The sequence below is a fragment of the Balaenoptera physalus genome (genome assembly GCF_965194825.1).
Source record: "Balaenoptera physalus genome assembly, chromosome: 8".
NCBI lineage: Eukaryota > Metazoa > Chordata > Mammalia > Artiodactyla > Balaenopteridae > Balaenoptera > Balaenoptera physalus.
Window position 1 is genome coordinate 6,560,569 of NC_138887.1, and position 25,069 is coordinate 6,585,637.

Sequence of the window (25,069 nt, forward strand, 5' to 3'; positions counted from 1 at the left end):
AAATTTCATTAAATTGTCTTTCTGTGTTTTATAGCTCATTGAGTTTCCTTAAAACAGCTATTTTGAATTCTTTATTGTGTAAATATTAGATTTTTATGTCTTTACGTTTGGTCACTGGAAGATTATTGTGATCTTTTGGTGATGTCATGTCTTCTTGATTTTTCATGTTCCTGGTAGAGTCCAAAATGGACCAGCAGGAACTACATTCCTTTAATGCCCTGGAAATCTTATATGCTGCTCTCTGACTTGCTGCCTCTCCCCAGGCCTGGACTCCCTCTGTAATGCTCTGGATGCGTTATGAGAAAGGAGAGAAATAGGTCTCTTCAGCAGAGTCCTGCACAGATTCAGAAACCGGGCAGTCACTCAGTGGCTCTCCCTTTCCCCAGCAGGAGAAATCACGGGCCATCTATTTAGCCATATGCTATACCTGAACATTAGGTGATGCCGGCAGAGACACGCTGTTCCTCTAACCCACTTGAGTGGATCCAAACTCCTTTTTTTCTTTTTCCTCCAATGGAGTGTTGGTACTTCTCCTCTGGAAATCTGGAGTACCACAAAGGCTATCTCATCCGAAGGTGACTGCCTAAGTCACTGTTCTGCCTGCACTCCCAGACTGTAGCTGAGGGGCTGGAACCGATTCAGTCTCCTGTAGGTTTCACAGCTGGTACTGAAGTCTCTCTGCTTACTACCTAGTTCTCTAGTGGGCTAGATTTGCCGTGGGTCCCTTGGTGTATGGTGCTGCATTCCACAACTCACACTAAGGCACTTCCGTTGGTGGATGGATGCCTAATTTTTGTTGTTAAAGGGGAAAACAGAAACAAGGGATGTGTTGTACTGCCATGATGTTGATATTACCCTGGTTTAGGTTTTCAATATTTATACTTATTAATTTTTTCCTGAATGTACACAAGAGGTTTCTGGATCAGAGATTTCTTATTTACTAGACAGAAAATAACCAGTGAGTGGTTCCCTGAGTCTCATGTCTTACCTCTTTGGCAGTGAAAGCCAGGTCAAATGTCCTACATACACAAAGTCTGTACTGTAGGCAAAGACTGAAGAAAAATAAGGTTTCTGTGCTTTTTATAAAAGGGAAGGAGACAAGTGTCTCTCCTTCCCTTTCTGAGAGAGTTTCATTGGAAATATCAGTCTTTGGAATATAAATAAATCTCTCTGTGAAAAGACAGGCCCATTTGTCTTCAGTTCTATGACTGGGAAGGGTCTCCCTGTGCTAGCTTCTCATCCCCTTTGAAATGTAGACACACCCCTCCGGGCGGGGCTTTTACAACGTATACGATTGTAACTTAATTCCTAAGGTTGCTTTTAGTCCAGAATCCCAAATTTCAGTAAAGTTTGGCCTGAAAACCCTAACTGTCCGGTAACATGAAAACATTTTCCCTGTAGTCCCGCAGAGGGATGTTTCTTTATGATAAAATCTGTCAGGAAGGTCTAGCATTCCTAGATTTGTCTATGCCAAATAACAGAACTACAAGTACACTAAAGGGAAAAAAAGCAGAATTAAAGGGAGAAACAGACAATTTCACAGTCACAACTGGAGATTTTAATACACCTCAGCAATTGATGTAACAACTGGAGTCTTCAAAAATCATCAAAGGCAGAAAAATCTGGACAACACTGTCAACTACATGTTTAAGAATACTGATAAATTTCCCTTGAGAAGGATCACCAGCAGTGAATAAGAATACCTGTTATCTTAGCTCCTGGCAGCCTTGGGGGTTAACATTTTTAAATTTTTTTATTATTTGTTAATCTGATAGGCAAACCATAGTATTTCTACTTACTTGCATTTCATTAATTACTAAGTGATTGAACATTTTTGCATATGCCTGTCATTTGATTTTTTTTCTTTTTATAAGGTACATTGATAATTTTAAGTGTATTTCTATATTGTTATATAGTCTTTTTATTTATAATATTTTATATTGCACATATTTCCCCATGTCATTGACTTTTAAACCATCTCATGTTTTTTAACTTAAGGAAGTTAAAATGTTTGTGTAGTCAAATACATCTCTTTCCTCTTTTTTTGTTTTTTAGTTTTTTCCTTTGATTTCTGCAACTTATTTTTTGTGATTCTACAATTAGGGCATTCTAATTCTCCTTATGACTTAGAGTCCGTATAGGGCATTCTCTCATTTTAAAACTTACCTTATAAAACCAAGGTAGACTCCCTCCAACCAATGAAACATTGAAATGGGCCAGGTAATAGAATTTCTGTCTGTTTGTTTTTACAACTTAGACTGTTAGTTACTACAACATTGTCCTATTCTTGTGCAATTTAATTTTATGTTTTCTTTTGGTTCTCAGATTATTAATAATTTCACAAGGCGGATCCAGACCAAAATTAAAGATCTTCTGCAGCAAATGGAAGAAGGGCTGAAGACAGCGGATCCACATGATTGCTCTACTTATACTGGTTGGACAGGTAAGACTATGGGATATAAGTAATTGGTATGTTTTATTTTTGGATTATGATATGTAAGCCTTGGATCTGAATTCTTTTTCTTTTAAAAGTCAAAGGTTTATACCTTTTAAAAGAAGTCTTGAGCTATCTTCATTGATGAGATGCTTTGTAATTTTATTTCTAAAGAAATTCTTTCTGCCCGAAGTTTGAATGGCATATGAGTTTGTTTGTCATATTTTTGTAACATTAACTATCTGACCTAATATATGGCTGTTTTTGAAAATGTATTAAGATCAGCTTTTTTGTTTGCTTTTGGGTCTTTGATCTTTGCGACAAGGTGTATTTGTGTGATTTCTCTGGCCCGATACGTATGAACGATTTAACCTACTTTTTGTACTCATTTACATCATTTGTACACATAAAGATTTTGATTTTGATTCTAATAATAATAATTAAACAAGCAACCAGTAATACATTTCACATCAAAAAACTTAATTTCAAAATTAATTTGCCTTAACTAATCTTTACATTCTTTTTATTATTTTACCATGTAGCCATAATATTGTCATAGCTATTTAGGGAATATAAAAGAAATGAGACAGACCTTGTTCTGAGGGATTAGACTGCAGTATGAGCATTGCTATTGACAATTCACCTATAAATTTATAGCCTTTTCTTGCTAAGTTTTTATAGTTTAATCAGTGAACAGTATGGACACAAGTGTACATGTTGGAGTCACCAGGAGCTGGCACTTGTTTTTGCAGTGCACGCCCAAACTTGATGGCCCTGATCTTTTTTATTATTTGTGTTTATATTTGTACTCATTTATGCAATGCTTTATTTATTATTTGCCTGTTATCAATACAATATTACATAGTAACACTAGAATTGAATTTTTCAAACTTTTATACCCAGACAGACATGGAGCTAGTTCTCTTACAGAGCCAAAGAAACTTATCCTAAATGTAATTTTTTAAAAATATTTATTTATTTATTTATTTGGCTGGGTTGGGTCTTAGTTGCAGCACGCGGGATCTTTGTTGCAGCATGCGGGATCTTTAGTTGCAGCATGCGAACTCTTAGTTATGGCATATGGGATCTAGTTCCCTGACCAGGGTTCAAACCCGGACCCCCTGCATTGGGAGCGCAGAGTCTTAGCCACCTGACCACCAGGGAAGTCCCCTAAACATAAAAGTAAATAGTTTTGGCTAACTTGAAGTAAAATACAGAGAATAAGTTTATCTTGAAAGGAAAAATAACAGTTATTAGTAGCACAGTTTTCCCCCTATAAAGTCTTTTACTTAAAGCATTTCTTCTTGTTGAAAAGGGGTTTTAACTCCATGAGTGTTAGGTCCCAAATTGGCTATGCATCAGAATTATCCAGAGAGCTTTATAATAAAGACTATCAGCCTCCACCCCAGGACAGTTAAATCAGGAACTCTGGGGGGAGGATTCTAAGAATCACTATTTCTTTAAAAACCCCAGTTGTTGTCATTTTTTGGAATCACTGAGAGAGCCATCATGGAAGTATTTGGTTTGAATGATTTCAAATAATATTTAGGGCTTTGGGGTTCATGTAGCAGTATGGAGTCCACTTAGACCCATACCTCCCTGTCTTTTCTCCTAAAACTGTGTAAGAAGAACTGTATAAAACTGTATAATATAAGAAGAATAAATGAAGCACCCAAAATGTATCCCTTTAGCAAAATGTGAGATAGAGAATATACACAAATAATAAGGGGTGAAAAACAAATAGCATCCAGAATGACTATGGAAAGTCACAGTGGCAGAGCCGGTGAAGAAAGACAAAGGATCCAGGGGTGGCAAAATCTGTCCCACCATTCCCCACTTTGCCAATTAATGAGTAATTATTCCCGGAAGGAGTGAGACACACCCTTTTCCTCCAATGGAGTGTTGGTACCATTTGTTGAAATGACCTTTTGTTCAACAAAAGGGGGATCTTTTGAGGATGTATCTGAGTGCAAAGTGGGCAAGTAATGCTGGACAAAGCAGAGAAAAAAGGTATTTAGGGTATACAGGGAACAGGTTTTATTTTAGACTTTCTGAAAAAGCACTATTCTGAAAAAGAGAGGATTAACTTACGAAGCAGAAGCTGCATTCCTGGTGGCACTGGCTAATGGTGTAGGTAAGGAGAGAAACAGCAATGATAGGGGCCCTCCTCAAACAAGAAAGAATATGAGACTCAAAGGAAATCTGGCTACCAAAAGTCATCATTTATTAACTAAACTGTTCATCACTTACTAAGAAGAGGATGCCTTTCAGATTACAACTACCCTAACCATTTTCCTCTTCCTGTTAATAGTTGATCCAGAAAGATCCATCTGTTTTGAATTTAAGAAAAAAAATCAACAATTATTTACATAATGTTAGGAAAAAGAAAAAAGAAAATCAGATTTTGTCAGCAGAAGAAAACACACCAGGAAAATTCTACTACAAGATGGAGAAAAAGGGCAGCACTTTCAACATTAATTTTGTAAGTTAATTATGCAATATAGTCACAGTGCAGAAATAAAGTAACTCAGAGAAGAGATGGCAAGACAGAAAGGTGATGTGAAATAAGAATTGACAGAACTAAGAAGAGAAATTAAAGGAAAAGGCAAAATCACTTCAGAAATGAGGACCAAATTGCAAGGAGTTGAAGAAAGAACTGGCACCACAGAAGACACAGCAATACCATAAAAGGAAGAAAATCAAACTGGAGAAAAACTTCCAGTTTCTGGTCTGATGTGTAAGGAGTTTAGAAGTCACCACTTTGTCCTAACAAGTTAAAAACTGAACTAACTGAAAAATCAATAAAGTTTCTAAGATCCATCAGAGAAGTGGGGTTACATGACAAACGGCTACACCAAAAATAGCAATAGACTGGGAGATTCAGAAAATCAGAATTTACTGGAGCAGAGACCTACAAGGAGAAACCTCCACAGGAGCCTAAACTGTAATTGATTAATTGCTAGAAGCTCAGTGTGGGCAAATATGAGAGTTAAAAAAACTCTAGGAGGACCCAGTCATAGGGAGGCATCCACACTTTTGTGAGGTTAGCTTCAGAGTTATCCCAGGTCCTCACTGTGAACATTGGAGAAAAATCCCCTCATGCCTCTGGTTGCGGGAGGGGAAAAGGAACCATTCTGAAATACGCTGGAGCATTCTGTTCTTAACAAGGCCAGCCTTCAGGAGAAACTATTTTACCAGAGCCTCGCCTACTGGAGTTTTATCAGAAACTACCCTACCTGGAGGAAGGGTAGTAGCCAACTCCAGCTCCCTCTAGCCATTCTGTCCAACCTAAGGGGAAGAAGACACTGAGAAGCACTGGTGGAGTTCATGGTCCAGGGGCACATGTTCATCAAAACACTGAGACCTGGTCATAGGACCATAGAACGCTTCCACTCCCCCACTCCTTACCACTCCATTACTAGAGGACTATTTGTGCAGTTTCTTTTACCCATTATGTCCACCTTTCAATAAAAAAATTACAAGACATACTGAAAGGCAAAAACAAACCAGTTTGAGGAGACTAAACAAACATCAGAACCAGAATGAGATATGGCAGGAATGTTGGAATTATCAAACCAGGAATTTTTAAATACTATGATGATATGCTAAGGATTTAATGAAAAAAGTAGACAACCTGCAAGAACCCATGGATAATGTAAGCAGAGATATGTAAATCCTAAGAAGGAATTGAACATAAATGCTAGAAATCAAATACACTATAACAAATGAAGAATTCCTTTGATGGGCTCATTTAGTAGACTAGACACAGCTAGGGAAAGAATCACTGAGCTTGAGGATATGGCAGTAGAAACTTCTAAAACTGAAAAAAAGCTGAAAAAAACCCCCAAAAAACCAATATCCAAGAACTAGGGAACAATGACAGAAGGTTTAACCCTTGTGAAATGGTAATACCAGAAGGAAAAGAAACAGAATCAGAAACAATATTTGAAACAATAATGACCAGGAATTTTTCCAAATTAATATACACTAAACCACAGGTCCAGGAAGCTCAGAGAATACCAAAGAGGATAAATGCCAAAAACAAAGAACAAAGAAACAAAAAACCTGCATCTAGGCATGTAATATCCAAACTTCATAAAACCAAAGATAAAAAATCTTGAAAGAGATACATGCTCCCCAGTGTTCATTGCAGCGCTGTTTACAATAGCCAGGACATGGAGGCAACCTAAATGTCCATTGACAGAGGAATGGATGAAGAGGCTGTGGTACACATATACGATGGAATATTACTCAGCCATAAAAAAGAATGAAATAATGCCTTTCGCAGCAACATGGATGGACCTAGAGATTGTCATACTGAGTGAAGTAATTCAGACAGAGAAAGACAAATATCTTATTGCTTATATGCGGAATCTAAAAAAAAAGGGTACAAATGAACTTATTTACAAAACAAATAGAGTCATAGATGTAGAAAACAAACTTATGATTACCAGAGGGGAAAGGGGGGAGGGAGGGATAAATTGGGAGATTGGGGTTGACATATACACGCTACTATATATAAAATAGATAACTAATAAGGACGTATTGTATAGCATAGGGAACTCTACTTAATACTCTGTAATGGCCTATATGGGAGAAGAATCTAAAAAAGAGTGGATATATGTATAACTGATTCACTTTGCTGTACAACTGAAACTAACACAACATTGTAAATCACCTATATTTCCAATAAAAAATTTTTTTTAAATCTTGAAAGAACACGAAAAAACTGCCCTATTATAGAAAAGCAAGGATCAGAATTACACCAGATTTCTGTTCAGCAACAGTGTAAACAAGATAAGAGTGGAGTGAAATACTTAAAGTATTGAGAGTTAAAAAATAAATAAATAAAAATCCTAGAATTTTGTACCTTGCAAAATTATCCTTAAAAGTGAAGGAGAAATAAAAGCTTTCTCAAACAAAAATCAAGGGAATTTGTGGCCATTAGACTTGATTTTCAAGAAATGGTAAGCCAAAGCCTTCTGAGAAGGAAAATGGTATCGGTTAGATACTTGGATCTATGTTAAAAAAGGGAAGAACTTCAGAGTATGAATAAGTGAAGGCAAAATAAAAACTTTTCTTATTCTCAGATGATTTAACAGATCAAAATGTGTGTTCAAAATAATAGCAATAATGTGTTCAATTACATATGCTTAAGTATATGTTTATATGTATGCATATATTTATATGTTTATATGTACATGTTATGTATAAGTAAAATGAATGACAGCAAGATACAAGAGGTAGGAGGAAGGAATTAGGAATATTTTATTATTATAAGGTACTTGCTCTACCCATGAAGTGGTACAGTAATATTTGAAAGTGGAGTGGGATTAAACAAGAAAAAAATCACATCATATAAATAGATGCAGAAAAAGCATTTGACAAAATCCAGTGGCTATTCATGATTAAAAAATCTCAGCAAACTATGAATAGACGGGAACATCTTCAACTTGGTTAAGAACATCCACAAAAAAACGTACATTGTATTTAATGGTAAAACACTCAGAGCTTTCCTGCTAAGATCAGCAACAAGGTAAGGATGTTCCCTCTCACCCCTGCTCTCAGCATCATATTTGAAGTCCTAGCTAATGTATTAAGACAAGAAAAGGAAATAAAAGGTGTATGGATGGGGAAGGAAGAAATAAAATTGCCTTTGCAGATCACATGCTGTTCTATGTAGAAAATCAGAAAGAATCAACAACAAAAAAATCTCCTGGAACTAATAAACACTTATATAGCAGGGTTGCAGGATATGAGGTAAATATACAAAAGTCAATTGCTTTATTATATACCAGCAATGAATAAGTGAAATTTGAAGTAGAAAACACTATACTGTTTACATTAGCATCCCCCCAAAATACTTAGGTATAAGTCTAACAAAATACATACAAAATCTATCTGAGGTAAACTACAAAACTCTTAATGAAAGATATCAAAGGGGAACTAAAGAGAGATATTCCATATTCTTGGATAGGAAGACTCAATATTGTCAAGATGTCAATTCTTCCCAACTTGATCTATAGATTCAATGCAGTGCCAATCAAAATTCCAGCAGGCTATTTTGTGGATATCAATAAACTGATTCTAAAGTTTGTATGGAGAAGAAAGAGACCCAGAATATCCCACTCAATATTTAAGGAAAAGAACAAAGTTGGGGACATGACACTATCTGACTTTAAGACTTGTAAGACTTATAAGACTTATAAGCTACAATAACCAAACCAGTGTAGTACTGGTGAAAGAGTAGAACAAAATAGAGAGCCCAGATATAGACCCACATAAATATAGCTACTGATCTTTGACAAAGGAGCAAAGGCAATGCAGTGTAGTGAAGATGGTCATTTCAACAAATGGTCCTAGAGCAACTGGGCATCCACATGTAACGAATGAATCTAGATACCTTTCAAAAGAACTAGCTCAAAATGGATCATAGACCTAAACATAAAATTCAAGACTATAAAAGTCCTAGAAGATAACACAGGAAAAAACATAGGTGGCCTTCGGTATGGCACTGACTTTTTAGATACAACACCAAAGATGTGATCTGTGAAAGAAATACAGGCATACCTTGGGAATATTGTGGGTTCAGTTCCAGACTACCACAATAAAGTGAGTATCGCAATAAAGTGAGTCATATGAATTTTTTGGTTTCTCAGTGCATATAAAAGTTATGTTTACAGTACATTGTGCAATAGTATCATGTCCAAAAAGAACAATGTACCTATGTTAATTTTAAAATATTGCTAAAAAATGCTAACCATCATCTAAGCATTCAGTGAGTCAGTCTTTTTTGCTGGTTGAGGGTTTGAAATATTGTGAGAATTGCCAAAATGTGACACAGAGACACAAAGTGAGCAAACCCTATTGGAAAAATGACTCTGACAGACTTGCTCAATTCATAGTTGCCACAAAACTACAATTTGCAAAAAACACAACATCTGGGAAGTGCAATAAAGTGAAGCACAGTGAAATGAGGTATCCCTGTAAATGATAATCTGGGCTTTTTTAAAATTAAAAACTACCTGCGAAAGAGAATGAGACAAGCCACTGACAAGGAAAAAATAATTGCAAAAGACATATCTGATAATGGACTTTTACCCAGCATAAACAAAGAACTCTTAAAGCTTAACAGTAAGAAATGAACAACCTTATTACAGAATAGGCAAAATGCATGAGCAGACACCTCACCAGAAAAGATACACAGATGGCAAGTAAGTGTATACGAAGATGTTCAACGTCTTATGTCATTACAGAATTGCCAAAATTCAAAACACTGACAGTACCAAATGCTGGTGACAACGTGCAACAACTAGAACTCTCATTTACCGCTGGTGGAAATGCAAAATAGTCAGACACACTGGAAGACAGTTCAGAAGTTTTTAACACAACTAAACATACCCTTACCATATGTGCCAGCAATTGTGCTCTTTTTTACCCAAATGAACTGAAAACTTAGGCCCACCAAAAAACCTGCACATGAATGTTTATAGCAACTGTATTCATAATTGTCAAAAGTTTGAAGTAACCAAGATGTCCTTCAATGGGTGAGTGAATAAATAAATGGTGCATCCAAACAAGGAAACACTATACAGACTTAAAAGGAAATGTGCCACAAAAAGACATGGAGGAAACGTAAATGTATATTTCTGGGCTTCCCTGGTGGCGCAGTGGTTAAGAATCCTCCTGCCAGTGCAGGGGACACAGGTTCCAGCCCTGGTCCAGGAAGATCCCACATGCCGCGGAGCAACTAAGCCCATGCGCCACAACTACTGACCCTGTACTCTAGAGCCCACGAGCCACAGCTGCTGAGCCTGCGTGCCACAGCTACTGAAGCCCGCACGCCTAGAGCCCGTGCTCCACAACAAGAGAAGCTACCACAATGAGAAGCCCGTGCACCGCAACGAAGAGTAGCCCCCACTCGCGGCAACTAGAGAAAGCCCACGCACAGCAACGTAGACCCAATGCAGCCAAAAAATTAATTAATTAATTAAAATTTTAAATTGTATATTTCTAATTGAAAGAAGACATTCTGTAAAGGCTACATACTATGTGATTCCAACTATATGATATTCTGGAGAATGTATAACTGTGAAGACAATAAAAATGGTTAGTGGTTTCAGTGAGCTAGAGTGTGAAGGACAGATGAATAGGTAGAGCACAGAGGATATTCAGGACAGTGAAACTGCTCTGGATCATTGTACAGTAGTGGATACATCTCATTATACATTTGTCCAGACCCACAGAATGTACAACACCAAGAGTGTACCGTAATAAAAACTATGGGCTTTTGGTGAAAATGATGTGTCAGTGTCAATTCATCAATTGTAGGAAATGTATCACTGTGGTGTGGGATGTCAGTAGTTGAGGAGGAGGTATATGACAGAAATATCAACAGGGAGAAAATCACATTGGTATCAAACCTCTAAGTGGCCACATTCAGAAGTTCACCAGCAGGGGCTTCCCTGGTGGTCCAGTGGTTAAGTATCCATGCTCCCAATACAGGGGGCCTGGGTTCGATCCCTGGTCAGGGAACTAGATCCCGCATGCCACAGCTAAGATCCCATGTGCTGCAGCTAAGACCCAGCACAGCCAAATAAATAAATAAATATTTTTTAAAAAAGAAGTTCACCAGCATCCTACAAGATATTCAAGGAATGAAAATATGAAGATAAGATGTTAAATCCAGCTAGGTTACTGCCCTCCAGGCATATGAAATATAACAAAAGGTATAACAGGAACCTAGGAAATATTTTTATCAAGAGCATTCCAGAGGACTCTACTAGTGTAGTAGTTGACAAACAGTGGCTCATGGACCAAATCTGGGATACAGCCTGTTTGTTCACAGGCCTTGAACCAAGAAGGGTTTTTATTTATATTCTTAAGAATTTTGAAATAAAAGAAAACCCAACAGTGACTAAATGTGGCCCTTGAAGCCTAACCTAAAGTTTATTATCTGGCCTTTTATGGAAAAAAAATTTGCTGATTCCTGTATTAGAGGACTAGCCAAGACATGATTGAGGTAATGGGCATAATTTTATAGTGACATTAATTAGGAACAGAAGTTTGCAGATAGGGGAAGAAGGGCACAAAAACATAAATGAAATCGGGAAGCCTTAAAACAGAGGAAATTTTAGGGACTTCCCTGGTGGTCCAGTGGTTAAGAATCTGCCTTCCAATGCAGGGGACACGGGTTCAATCCCAGGTTGGGGAACTAAGATCCCACGTGTCGCAGGGTAACTAAGCCCATGTGCCGCAGCTCCTGAGCCCATGTGCTCTGGAGCTCGTGCACCACAGCTAGAGAGCCCACACACCACAACTGCTGAGCCTGTGCACTCTGGAGCCCGCATGCCTCAAGTAGAGAGCCCACGTGCTGTAGAGCCCTAGCATCACAACTTAGAAGCCCGCGCACCACAACGAAAGTTTCCGCATGCCACAATGAAGATCCCACATGCTGCAGCTAAGACCCAATGCAGCCAAATAAATAAATAAATAGAGGAAATTTTAGAAATCACATGACTACTTTTCACTCTACAAAAATTTATTTCACAATGTAACTGAAATGGATAATTCTCTGTGAATACATAATCTACCAAACCTGACCCTAGAAGAGATAGGACATGTAAACAGACAAAATTCCAAATAAAAATTTGAGAATGTTGTCAAATATCTACCCAAAAATTTCACTGGGAAATTTTACCAAACCTTTACTAACGGACAGGAAACCCTTAGGAGTGACAACAGTAAAATGGTGGAATAGGAGTTTTCTACTGTCTTCCTCCCCAAAGAACACTGATTTTGATAATTATACACAGATGAGAGTACCTTTCTGGGACCCAAGAGTCCAGTGGAGGAGTTACACAATACCATTGGGTTGGGGTGGGGGGAACACAAAACAAAAACTGAGATTGGACACATTGAAAAGGGTAAGAGGAAAATTTTCACTTCACCTGTGTCACCGCATCCCCAAGGTGGCACAGCTTAGTGCCAAGAGAGACACATTCAGCCTGTGATTTCTCCTACAGGGGAAAGTGAGAACATGTGAGTGAGTGCCTGGCTTCCCCAGCTATGTGGGAAGCCACAAAGGATACCCACTTCTTTCTCATCCCTTTCAGAATACAGAGGAGATCTGCATGACCAAGGGGCAAGGAAAGGCTTAGAGCATAGCAACCAGGGCTCAGAATTCAACAAGGGATGCAGGTCCACTGGCCACTTTGCAGACTCCATCAGGAAGCCTGCCTGTGAGCCACTGGGGATACCTCACCAGTGTATCCCCCAGTTAGCCCATGGTTACCTCCAACGTTCTGCATTCCTCACCCACACACTGACCCACCCCATAACTGTGTGTGCCGTTGAGGGCAGTGTGTGCAAACCTCAGTGGACAGTTAGTGAGCATGGGCAGAAAGCTGGCCCAACCCTGCAGAATTGGGAGAAGGCATAGACACTTGAGCATCCCTCACTGCCCTAGGGAAAGCAAACAGGAGACTGTCAGCACTCAGCCTGGCTTTGTGGAATCAGGAGAAGGCATACAGTCTTAAGAATTCTCCCCTAACAGGGAACAAAAAGTGTGGAGCAGGCATGTCCATAGAGAAGGCCTGAGAAAGCCTGAGAATCTGTAGTAAGGCTGACAGAAGACATTTCATTCCTGAAGGCTGTCAGTAAAGACTGGAGGAGGTGACTGCATCTTCAAATGCTAAGATGGCAACACAAGACTTCGAGGAAAATGAAAGATCAAGGAAATATAACAGCACTAATAATTTATAATTTTATAATAATAATTTGCCAGTAACCACCCCCAAAGAAATGGAGGTTTATGGTATGCCTGATAAAGAATTCAAATTAGAGGACTTCCCTGGTGGTCCATTGGTTAAGAATCCGCCTTCCAATGCAGGGGACATATTAATGAAATCAGGAAAACCCTACATAAACAAAACAAGAAGTTTAAGAGAGAGAACCAAAAATCGGAAGTGCAGAGCTGAAGAATATAAATGAATGACATGAAAAGTGCAGTAGAGAGCAGCAGCAGCAGCAGAATGAATCAACAAGAAAAAAAATCTGTGAACTTGAAGGCAGGTCATCTGTGATTAACCAGTCAGAGCAGAAAAAAGTAAAAAGAATGAATAAAAGTAAAGAAAGGCTACATGAATTAAGGGACATCATCAAGTAAAGCAGTTAATGCATTATAGGAGTCACAGAAGGAAAAACAGGGAGAAAGGGGCAGAAAGTTTATTTAAAGAAATAATGGCTGACAATTTTCCAAATCTGGGGAGAGAGTTCATGATGTCCATAATTTCCCATACAGATTCATCCCAAAGAGGACTTTACTGAGACACGTTATAATAAAACTGTCTAAAACCAAAGACAGAGAATTTCCAAAGCAGGAAACAAAAATCTACTTACATACAAAGGAACCCCAAGAAAACTATCAGAAGATTTCTCAGCAGAAACTTTACAGGCGAGGAGAAAGTGGGTTGATGTATTCTAGGTACTTAAAGAAAAAAAAAATGCCAACCAAAAATACTATACCTGGCACGCTGTCCTTCAGAAATGAAGGAGAAATACTTTCACAAGCAAACAAAAGCTGAGGGAGTTCATCACAACTAAACCTGCCTTACAAGAAATGTTGAAATGAGTTCTTCAAGCTGAAACAAAAGGATGCTAATTAGTAACATGAAAATATAAAACATACTGTTATAAGCAAGTGTGTAGTCAAATCCAAATACTATAGTAATGTAATATGGTCGTGTAGTACTTAATTTTACTACAAAGGTTTTAACAGAAGTATTAAAATTAACTATAGCTACAATAATTTTTTAGTGGGTATACAACATAAAATATGTAAATTTGTGATGTCAGAAACATAAGATGTTGGGGCAGGGGAGGAGAGTTTTTGTACTAGCTTAAAATAGAATGTTGTAAGATGTTTTATGTAAATCTCATAGTAACTACAAAGCAAAAACCTGTAGTAGATACACAAGCAATTGTTAAAAAAAAAAAGGAATTGAAGCATACCAATAGAGAAGATCATCAAATCGCAAGGGAAGACAGCTAGAGAGCAAGAAAGGAACTACGGAACAGCCAGAAAAATAATAAGACAGCATTAGTAAGTCCTTACATTATCAGTAAGTACTTTAAATCTAAATGGCTTAAATTCTCAAATCAAAGACAGAGTGGTTGAATGGATAAGAAAAACTATATGCTGCTTACAAGAGACTCATGTCAGCTTTATGAATATAGGCTGAAAGTGAAGAGATGGGAAATTATATTCCATGCAACTAGAAACCAAAATAGAGCAGGAGTAGGTATACTTATGTCAGAACAAATAGACTTTAACTTCAAAAACTTTAACAAGAAACAAAGAAGGTCATTATATAATGATAAAGGAGTCAATTCATCAAGAGAATATAACTGTTGTAAATATATATGCACCTAAAAATATAGCGAATACTAACAGTTCTGAAGGGGAAAATACACAACAATGCAACAATAATAGGGGACTTCAAGATCCGTCTTCCAACATTGGACAGGTCATCCGCATTATCAATAGGAAACATTAGAATTGAGCTATGCGTTAGACCAAATGGATCTAACAGACATATACAGAATATTGCATTCAGTAGCAGCAGAACACATTCTTCTCAAGTGCACACAGAACGTTCCTCAAGATGATCATGTGTTACAACTCAGAACAAGTCTCAGCGAATTTAAGAAGATAGAAGTTACATCAAGTATCTTTTCCAGCCACAATGGTAAGAAACTAGAAATCTGTAATAGTAGGAAAACTGGAAAATTCATAACTATGTGGATATTAAACAAAAAGCTCCTGAACAACCAGTGGGTCAAAGAATAATCAAAGGAATAGCAAAAAATATCTTGAAACAAATGAAGATGGGAGCACAACATATTAAAACTTAACAAGATGTAGCAGAAGCAGTTCTAAGAGGGAAGTACCTTGCAGTAAACAACTACATTAAGAGAAAAGAAGGGCCTCAAATAAAGAACCTAACTTTACACCTCAAGGAACTAGAAAAACAACAAACTAAAACCCAAAGATAGCAGAAAGGAGATAAGAAAGGTAGAGCAGAAATAAGTGAAATAGAAACCAGAAAGCAGTGGAAAAGATCAGTGAAACTAAGAGTTGGTTTTTGAGTAAATAAACAAAATAGGCAATTTACCAAGCCTAGCTGAGAAAACAAGAGAGAAGATCCAAGTAAATAAAATCTGAAGTAAAAGAGAAGACATTATACTTGATACCACAGAAATACGAAGGATCATAAAACACTACTATGAACAATTGTAAACCAACAAATTGGATAACCCAGAAGAAATGGATCAGCTCCTAGAAACATACAGCCTACCAAAACTGAATCATGAAGAAATAGAAAATCTAAACAGACCAGTAATGAGTAAAGAGATGGAATCAGTAACCAAAAACCTCCCAACAAAAGCCTAGGACCTGATGATTTTACTGGTGAATTCTGTCAGACATTTAAAGAATTAATACCAGTCCCTCTCACACTGTTCCAAAACAGCTGAAGGAAAGAAGAAAACTAAAGGTCAGTATCTCTGATGAACCACAGATACAAAAATCCTCAACAAAATACTAACAAACAATTCAAGAGCACATTAAAAGAACGTGCATGATCAGTGGGTTTTATCCCAGGGATGCTAGGATGTTTCAACATACACAAGTCAATAATAGATATAATACACAACATTAACAGAATAGAGGATAAAAATCATGATCATCTCAATAGATGCAGAAAAAGCATTTGATAATACTCAACATACTTTCATAATAAAAACTCTCAAATTTGGTACAGAAAGAATGTACCTCAGCATCATAAAAGCAACATATGATAAGCCCACAGCTATCGTCATGCTCAAGGATACTCGTACTCAGCTAACAATACTCAGTGTTTCCTCTAAGATCTAGAACAAGACAAGGACTCTCAATCTTGCCACTTCCATTTAACATAGTACTGAAAATTCTAGGGGGGAGCAATTAAGGCCTGCCCAAAAATAAATAAATAAATAAATAAAAGGCATCCAAATCAGAAGAAGTAAAATTGCTTCTGCTTGCAGATGACATAATCTTATATGTAAAGAACCCTGAAGAGCCACCAAAAAAATTTGTTAGAACTGATAAATTCAGCAGAGTTGCAGTATATAAAATCAATATACAAAAATCAGTTTTTTCTATACATTAACAAACTATTGAAGAAGGAAACTAAGAAAACAATTCTGTTTACAATAGCATGAAAGAAAAATACTTAAGGTAAATTTAATCAAAGAGGTAGAAGACCTGTACACTGAAAATTATAAGACATTGATGAAAGGAATTGAAGCAGCTGCAAATAAATGGAAAAATATTCTTTGTTCATGGATTGGAAGCATTAATGTTGTTAAGATATCCATACTACCCAAAGTGATCTATAGATTTAATACAGTCTTTATCAAAATTCTAATGGTATTTTTCAGAGAAATTGAAAATCAATCCTACAGTTCATATAGAATTACAAAAGACCGAGAATAGCCAAAGCAATCTTGAGAAAGAAGAACAAAGCTGGTGGCATCACACTTACTGATTTTAAAGTATATTACAAAGGTATAGTAATCAAAGCAATATGTCACTGGCATAAAAACAGACACAGAGACCAATGGAACAGAATAGACAGCCCAGGAGGAAATCCATGCATAAATGGTTCATTAATTCTTGACAAAGCAACCAAGAACACACAGTGGGGAAAATTGCCTCTTCAATAAATGGTGATAACTGGATTGCCACGTGCAAAAGAATCAAACTGGATCCCTATCTTACACCGCTCTCAAAAATTAACTCAAAATGGATTAAAGACTTAAATATGTAAGGCCTGAAACCGTAAAACTCGTAGAAGAAAACAAAGGAAAAGCTCCTTGGGTCTTCGCAATGACTTTTTGGATATGACACCAACAGCACAGGCAATAACATAAAAAAATAAGCGGGAGTAGGTCAAGCTAAAAAGTTTCTGCACTGCAAGGGAAACAGTCGAAATGAAAAGGCAACTTTATAGAACAGGAGAAAATATTTGCAAGCCATATATCTGCTAAGAGGTTAGTGTCCAAAGTATATTGGGAACTTATATAACTCAATAGCAAAAAATAAATAATCAATTAAAATACGGGCAAAGGACCTGAGTGAACATTTTTCCAAAGAAGACATATATATGGCTGGGACATATATGAAAAAGTGTTCAACATCACTAGTTATCAGCAAAGTGCAAATCAAAACCACAGATATCACCTCACACCTATTGGGAAGGCTTTTATCAACAAGACAAGAGAGAACAAGTGTTGGTGAGGGTGTGGAGAAGAGGGGACCCTAGTACATGGTGGGAACATAAGTTGGTGCAGCCACTATGGAAAACAGTATGGAGGTTCCTCAAAAAATTAAAAATAGAACCATATGATCCAGCAGTCTCACTTCTGGGGAAGTCAGTATCTCAAAGAGATATCAGCACCCCCGTGTTTATAGCAGCATTATTAACAATAGCCAAGATATGGGAACAACCTTAATATCCATCCATCCTTGAATGGATAAAGAAGTTGTGATCGATCGATCGAGCTCTCTAACTATATCTAATGGAATGTTATGCTGTCTATGAATGGAATGTTCAGCCACAAGAAAAAATGAAATCCTGTCATTTGTGACAATATGGATGGTCCTAGGGGATATTATGCTAAGTGAAAAGCCTGACAGAGAAGGACACAAACTGTATGATCTCACATACATATTAATTCTAAAACAAAGAAACAAAATGTCAAACTCATGGAAACAATAGAATGGTGATTACCAGGGCTTGTGTGGTAGGGGAAATGGGGAAATGGTGGTCAAAGGGCATAAGCCTTCAGTTATAAGATATACCAGTTCTATAGATCTAATGTACAACCTGGGACTATATTGTATACTTGTAATTTGTATACTTGTAATCTGCTAAGAGAGTAGATTTTAAGCATTTTCATACATACACTGTATCGCATACTTGTATACTTGTTATCTGCTAAGAGAGTAGATCTTAAGCATTCTCATACACACACACACACACACACACACACACTGATAACTGTGTGTGATGATGGATGTGTTAACCTGATTGTGGTAATATTTCCACATTGTATGAAATCATCCTGTTGTACACTTTAATATATACAGTTTTATTTGTCAATTATACCTCAATAAAACTGGGGAAAAAGAAACAATAAACTAATAAAAAGAGACAGTTTTTTTTAAAGAACAGGAAATCTCAGTGCTCCTCTTACAGTGTTTCAGAGAATAGGAAAATAAGGACTAAGTCCAATTGTTTCATGAAGCAAGGTTAATACTGGTACCGAAACTGATATAAAGATCTACCAAAAAGAAAAAAAGAAAAAACACAGCTCAGTCTCACTAATTATTAATTTTGATAGTTATGGTGCTGTTTTGGCTTGTAAGAAAAAGGTTCATATATTTTAGATTTTCATACTGAAGTATTCAGGGGCAGAATGTCATGATGACTTTTTTTTTTATACTTTACCCATCATCATTTACTTTAAAATACTTAAGCTTTGAATGTATATAACCATAGGTTTTTAGGTTCACAGGTTGACCAGATCATCATCCTATTTTTAGGGGTTTCTGAGTCAATCATGAAGTACTTGTAAACCTTTTATAGTGATTATTATGTTTGAAATTTGTAGGTATTTAACTTCTAACTTGTTTTCTATATGTTTATCATTTCAATTTTTTGAATACAGAAGACACTCAAGGAGATCATAAGCCATTCATATGGAGGGATTTTTTTCAGGGCTTACAAATATGCTACTTTTATATCTGTTTGACTCAATGTCTTTAAAAAAAAAAAGATAATGACAAAAGAAGGACTTCTCAAAAAATATATGTCGGTGTTAAGAATTAATTTGAAAGGCAAGTAGGATACCCTGAATAGGAGAATTAAAGAAGAAGCTACCTATTTAGAGAAATATGAAAAGCAAAATGAAAAATAATAAAAGTGAGAGTAGGATATCAGGCAAAGAACAGAGTATTAGAGAACCTCAATTCAAACATTAGTAGATTTTATTTTTGGCTTTTTCACCATCATATCATTTCTTTAAATATTTTTTCCTACAGTATACTTTATTAGGTATATGTTTATACAGATTCCTTTATTACTTATCTGCCACATTGGCTTCTTGAGCCCAGGAATAATAGCATGCTTCTTTTAGAAGTCATATAGGTCATCCTCCATAGATTTTCAGAAAAAGACCCCTCTCTGGTTCCCTTGAGTAACCAGATGTGTTCTTTCATCTAAAATAGGAAGTTTGAGTAGATGATAAGCTATGTCATCTGAATTCACTACCTTACTCTGCATCATGTGGCTGTTCTGTAAACGGTGAGTTGACTCACTGGTTGGTTGGTCACTAAAGAAAACTGAAAAATTGTGAGAAATAGATAACTTAGAAAGAAGATGGTATAAAACTCAGAAAAGCAATCATGTAATTTGGCATAAGATAGGAGGACATTATTATATGAGAAGTAAGAAGAAAAGGATCCAGATTAGCTTATAATACAAAGGAGAATAAGTACAACCTGGAAACGAATGAAAATTAAAGGGGAATGAGTGGGAAGTCTTGTATTTCCCTTATCTAGGAGGTAGTGAATCATTGTGTCAGAACAGTTAGCAACATTTTAACTTGTTTGCAATTTTTTCTACACTGGGTTCTTTTTTTCCCCCATTTTTAAGAAACATATGTAATTTGTTTGATGTTACTCCTTCAGAAACGTAGGCTTTATGTAGGTTTTTCACATAATCATGTAGTAATGTCCCGACAGTAAAAAGGAAAGACAATAATGCTTTTCTTTTGTGGGGGGGGGTGGTGATTATTCCAGGCATAGCCCTCTTGTACCTGCAGTTGTACCGGGTCACATGTGACCAGACCTATCTGCTCAGATCCCTGGATTACGTAAAGAGAACACTTCGGAATCTGAATGGCCGAAGGGTCACTTTCCTCTGTGGAGATGCTGGGCCCTTGGCCGTCGGAGCTGTGGTATATCATAAACTCAAAAGTGATTGCGAGTCCCAGGAATGCATCACAAAGTGAGTTTTTACAACTGGAAGTATTTTCTCCAAATTCTCAGTCTTGATGTAGAAAGAAACTCAAAAAACGAAAAAGAATTTTTCTTTTAATTCACCTGCTCTTGCAGACAGTTCTCTCCAAGAAGCGAAGAGTTTGTATTTTAATCTTGAGCATAATGGGGGGATTGTATGCTACCTTTCTATCCAAGCATGCGTTTGCCTTAATTTGAGGGAGGAATAGACATGTTTTTTCCTAAATAATTTTTGGTTGCCTTCAATGCATGAAAATTACCTTATATCCCTTAGATTCTCTATAATAACTCAGTTATTCTTAGGTTCAATTGTTAGGAAACAATTAGAGAATGTAAGCTTTTATTGTACCTATTGGTTTATATTCTCTTTTGAAGCAGCAGAAATCAGAGCTCACAGCCATGGTCTGGTGGAGTGTCTGGCAGGTGCTGGTCAGTTAATGTTTGTTAAAGTTGGGGTGACTCAAGCTAATTTTCAGGCATTGGCTACATTTTAGTAACATTTTTGTTAAAATTTGAAATCACTTTCTTGTAATTCTGGATTGCAAAATTGGGTATCTTCTCGTATATGGTTTAGAGTATCTTCTCTTATATGCATATATCCTATACATTTTAGATATAAATGTAGAACTTTTGAACAGCAAGGTGTTTTATCATTCATGTTGATATCTGAGAGAGAAGTTTTTGTTTGGTTTTGTAGTGGGGAAGTTTTTGTTGTTTTCCCTCTTTTTTGGTATTTTTAAAAATTAGTTTTAAATTAAAAATAGTAACAGATGGTTCCTAAAGTGACAGGGTTACTTGCAGTTTCAGGAAGAGGTACTTTAGACATTCTCTCTCTGGTAAAGCTGGATGTTTCTTGTTGGGTAGACTTTTGCAGCTCCAGAGAGCCATCGTCTGCCGAGATTCAGACCTTCCTGACGAGCTGCTTCAGGGCCGGGCAGGCTATCTGTACGCCTTACTCTACGTGAGCACGGAGATGGGGCCGGGCGCCGTGTGTGGGTCAGCTGTCAAAGAGGTACGGTGGGGTCCCGCCCCGGGGCGTCCTCGCCTGTCTGCCACGCAGCCTGTCTGCTAGCAGAGACTTGTAGTAGTGGCTGGACTCTGCTTCTGGGTAGGAGTAACTTCCCAAGGCCACTCATAAAATTAATAAGTTGCTCCTTTTTTCTCTTCCAGGGATGTTTCTTTAAAAACTTTGGGTCTGTATTAATTTAGCTGTCTTTACTAGAGTCAAACAGCAGCGTCAAGAAGATAGAATGTTTATTTCTCTTTCAGGAGGTATCAGAACTGGTAGGCACACCAGCGAATAGGGCTAGGCACCAGCTTCTGTCTTGTTCTGCCTTATCCTAGGGCCATGCCCTCACCTGCACGACCAGAGCTCGCTGAGCACCTCCAGCCCAGGGGGCGGTGAGGAAGTGGGAGAGGAGCAGCTTCCTTTTCAAGCCTGAGAACTAGAAGTTGCCCACCTCACTTCTGCTCCCATCCCACTTCCAGAACTCGGTCAGATGACTGTGTCCAGCTGTTTGTATCTCTGAGGCCAGATGCCTCGCTAAAACTTGGGGCACTGTTACCAAAAGTGTGAGGGGAGAGAGGATATGAGGAAACGATTACTGTCCTTGCCGCGTAGTCATTCTAAAATCCTGCAACAGGCCTCACTTCCTTAGTCTTTCATAAATAAAGCCAGTTCCTCCAGCCTTGGAAGATGTACAGTTATCCTTTAGTACCTGTTGGGGATTGGTTCCAGGACCCCCCTTGGATACTAGAATGCCGGGGTGCTGAAGTCCCTTATATAAAGTGGTGTAGTATTTGCATATAAACTGTGCACATCCTCCCATGTACTTTAAATCATCTCTAGATTACTTATAATACCTAACACCATGTAAATGCTGTGTAGAAAGTTGCCCACATGCAGCAAATTCAAGTTTTGCTTCTTGGAACTTTCTGGAATGTTTTTTAACCAATATTTTTGATCTGCGGTTGGTTGAATCCATGGGTATGAAACCCGTAGCAAATATGGAGGGCCGACTGTACTTGCCAGTGTTTTGGGGAAAACATTGAAGCTACAAAGCAACTAAATAGTCTAGGATAGTTTTTATCGGAAGTTTTTCTAGGTTCTAGTAAACTGTTCGTTCAAAGACCTTTTGATCTCTTGGTTCTACTTCTTAATATCTTTTTCTACTCTGAGATTGTCTTCTGGTTTCTCTCTGCCTGTATTTATTTATTTAGAAAATAAAGATAACAGTGTTGGCTACTAACTGCTTAAAGATTTTTTAGAATAAGTAATCTATATAAAGACATGTTGTTATTGTTAGTTAGACTAAAACAGATTACATGTAAGTTTTTTAGACTTATGCTGTCTCATTATATCTGTAGGTAGTGGATGCTATCATTGAATCGGGCAAGGCTTTGTCAAGGGAAGAAAAGAAGGCCGAGCGCTGTCCCCTGTTGTATCAGTGGCACAGGAAGCAGTATGTTGGAGCAGCCCATGGCATGGCCGGAATCTACTACATGTTAATGCAGGTGCGTGATACCCTGAACTACTAGTGCAGTGACCGCGTTATAAAATACTAGATCAAGTCGGCGATGGGTGCTGAAATTTTACTAGAAACCGAGCAGGCTGAAAGGAAATAAGGATCCTCCTTTGAATCATGGGTCCCCAAGCAGTGGCCTCCTGAGAGCACGTTCTGTGTGCAGCTTCGTGTTGGATGAGGTGTCTGTGGCCCACACTTTATTTCTGTCCATGTCCTCCTGCTCTTTTAATAGGGGGAAACCTTCGGGGAGCAGAAAGGGCCTCCAGAATGCAGACTAGGGCAGAGACTTTTTCACATTCAGGTACCCCCAACTTATTATCAGTTGTGTTTAAAATTTTTTTAACTAGTTTATTGCTGTGGTTATGATTTTGTCTCTGAACCATCCCTGACATCTACTGAATTAAGTACTGACTCTTGCGTCAGGCAAAGACCTCACCCCAAACATTGCTTCAACCTGCTTCCAGCCTTATGGCCTGTGGGTCCCTCTTCCGCTCTGTATGCAGCCTGCAGGCAGACCTCGGCGACGTTGCGGGTGCAGTTCCAGACTGCTGCAGTGAAGCAAAACATCGCAGTGAAGCAAGACTATGCTGTAGTCTGTTAAGCGTGCAATAGCATTGTCTTAAGAAAAAGTGTAGGGGCTTCCCTGGTGGCGCAGTGGTTGAGAATCTGCCTGCTAATGCAGGGGACACGGGTTCGAGCCCTGGTCTGGGAAGATCCCACATGCCGCGGAGCAACTAAGCCCATGTGCCGCAACTACTGAGCCTGCGCGTCTGGAGCCTGTGCTCCGCAGCAAGAGAGGCCACGATGGTGAGAGGCCCGCGCACCGCGATGAAGAGTGGCCCCCGCTTGCCGCAGCTAGAGAAAGCCCTCGCACAGAAACGAAGACCCAACACAGCCAAATAAATAAATAATAATTAAAGGTGCTAATAATTAAAAAAAAAAAAAAAAGTGTACATACCTGAAATTAAAAATATTTTGTTGCTAAAAAACGCTTAACCATCATCTGAGCCTTCAGTGAGTTGTAATCTTTTTGCAATAGTGAGATCAAAGATCACTGATCGCTGTATAGCACAGGTAGATCAGCTCGGTGCTTTGTGACCACCTAGAGGGGTGGGATAGGGAGGGTGGGAGGGAGGGAGATGCAAGAGGGAAGAGATATGGGAACATATGTATATGTATAACTGATTCACTTTGTTATAAAGCAGATGCTTTACCATTGTAAAGCAATTATACTTCAATAAAGATGTTTAAAAAAAACAAAATCACTGATCACAGATCACCATAACAGACATAACAATGAAAAAGTTTGAAATATTGTGAGAATTACCAAAATGTTTCAGAGATACAAAATGAGCGAATGCTATTGGAAAAATGGTGCTGCAAGCCTTCAATTTTTAAAAGCCACAAATGCAGCACATTAAAGCAAAGAACAGTAAAACAAGGTCTGGCTGTGCCTTTTGTTAGTTTGGTTTTTCCCCCTATTAAGCCTTTATTTATTCTACTACACCCATAACAGAGTACTTTATAAAGTTATTCAAAATTACAATGCTAGTAAGTCAAGGAGCATGGATTAGAATTTAGATCTTTTTAATTAAAAGCCCATATATTCCTTTTTTAAATTTTCACTTACAAATTCCTTTTTTATTTTTACCTTTTGTGTCATGCTGCTCCTCACTAAAGGAAAGTAGGAGATTCCTATCTGCACAGGACTAGAGCTCCCTTCTCTGGTGATTAGTAGGGGTCTTTGGTTATCACTGTAGAAAGTAAAACACGTATGTATTCCAATTTGTGAATTTAGGTGCAGACATGTTTCCAAAATAATCAATTCTATGTTTCATTTTAAAATGGCAGTGTTGTTCTAGACAGTTGGTAGATTGTCCATTTTTCTGTATTTTCCCAGAAAAAGGTTTTAACAGTGGCTTTTGAACCCTGTTTTAAAAGTGATCATACCCTTAAGGGAAACATAATCATATGAGAATCACACCA

General features: G+C 37.7%; 1 protein-coding gene and 1 long non-coding RNA gene across 3 annotated transcripts in view; one reads left to right on the top strand and one right to left on the bottom strand.

Annotated features, from left to right (window-relative positions):
* The window catches only part of LANCL2 (LanC like glutathione S-transferase 2), a 61,786-nt gene that overhangs the window by 16,406 nt on the left and 20,311 nt on the right, over positions 1–25,069 (top strand). For both annotated transcript variants that reach the window (XM_082471565.1, XM_082471564.1), the window contains exons 2-5: positions 2,326–2,443; positions 20,340–20,547; positions 21,423–21,570; positions 22,926–23,072. In XM_082471565.1, coding sequence (XP_082327691.1) covers positions 2,326–2,443; positions 20,340–20,547; positions 21,423–21,570; positions 22,926–23,072 — 621 coding nt within the window. The remainder of the gene's footprint in view (positions 1–2,325; positions 2,444–20,339; positions 20,548–21,422; positions 21,571–22,925; positions 23,073–25,069) is intronic.
* Positions 3,411–4,739, bottom strand: LOC309665380. The gene is made up of 2 exons (XR_014266373.1): positions 4,526–4,739; positions 3,411–3,604 (listed from the first exon to the last, which is right to left on the bottom strand). It is a non-coding gene; the product is annotated as an uncharacterized lncRNA (long non-coding RNA).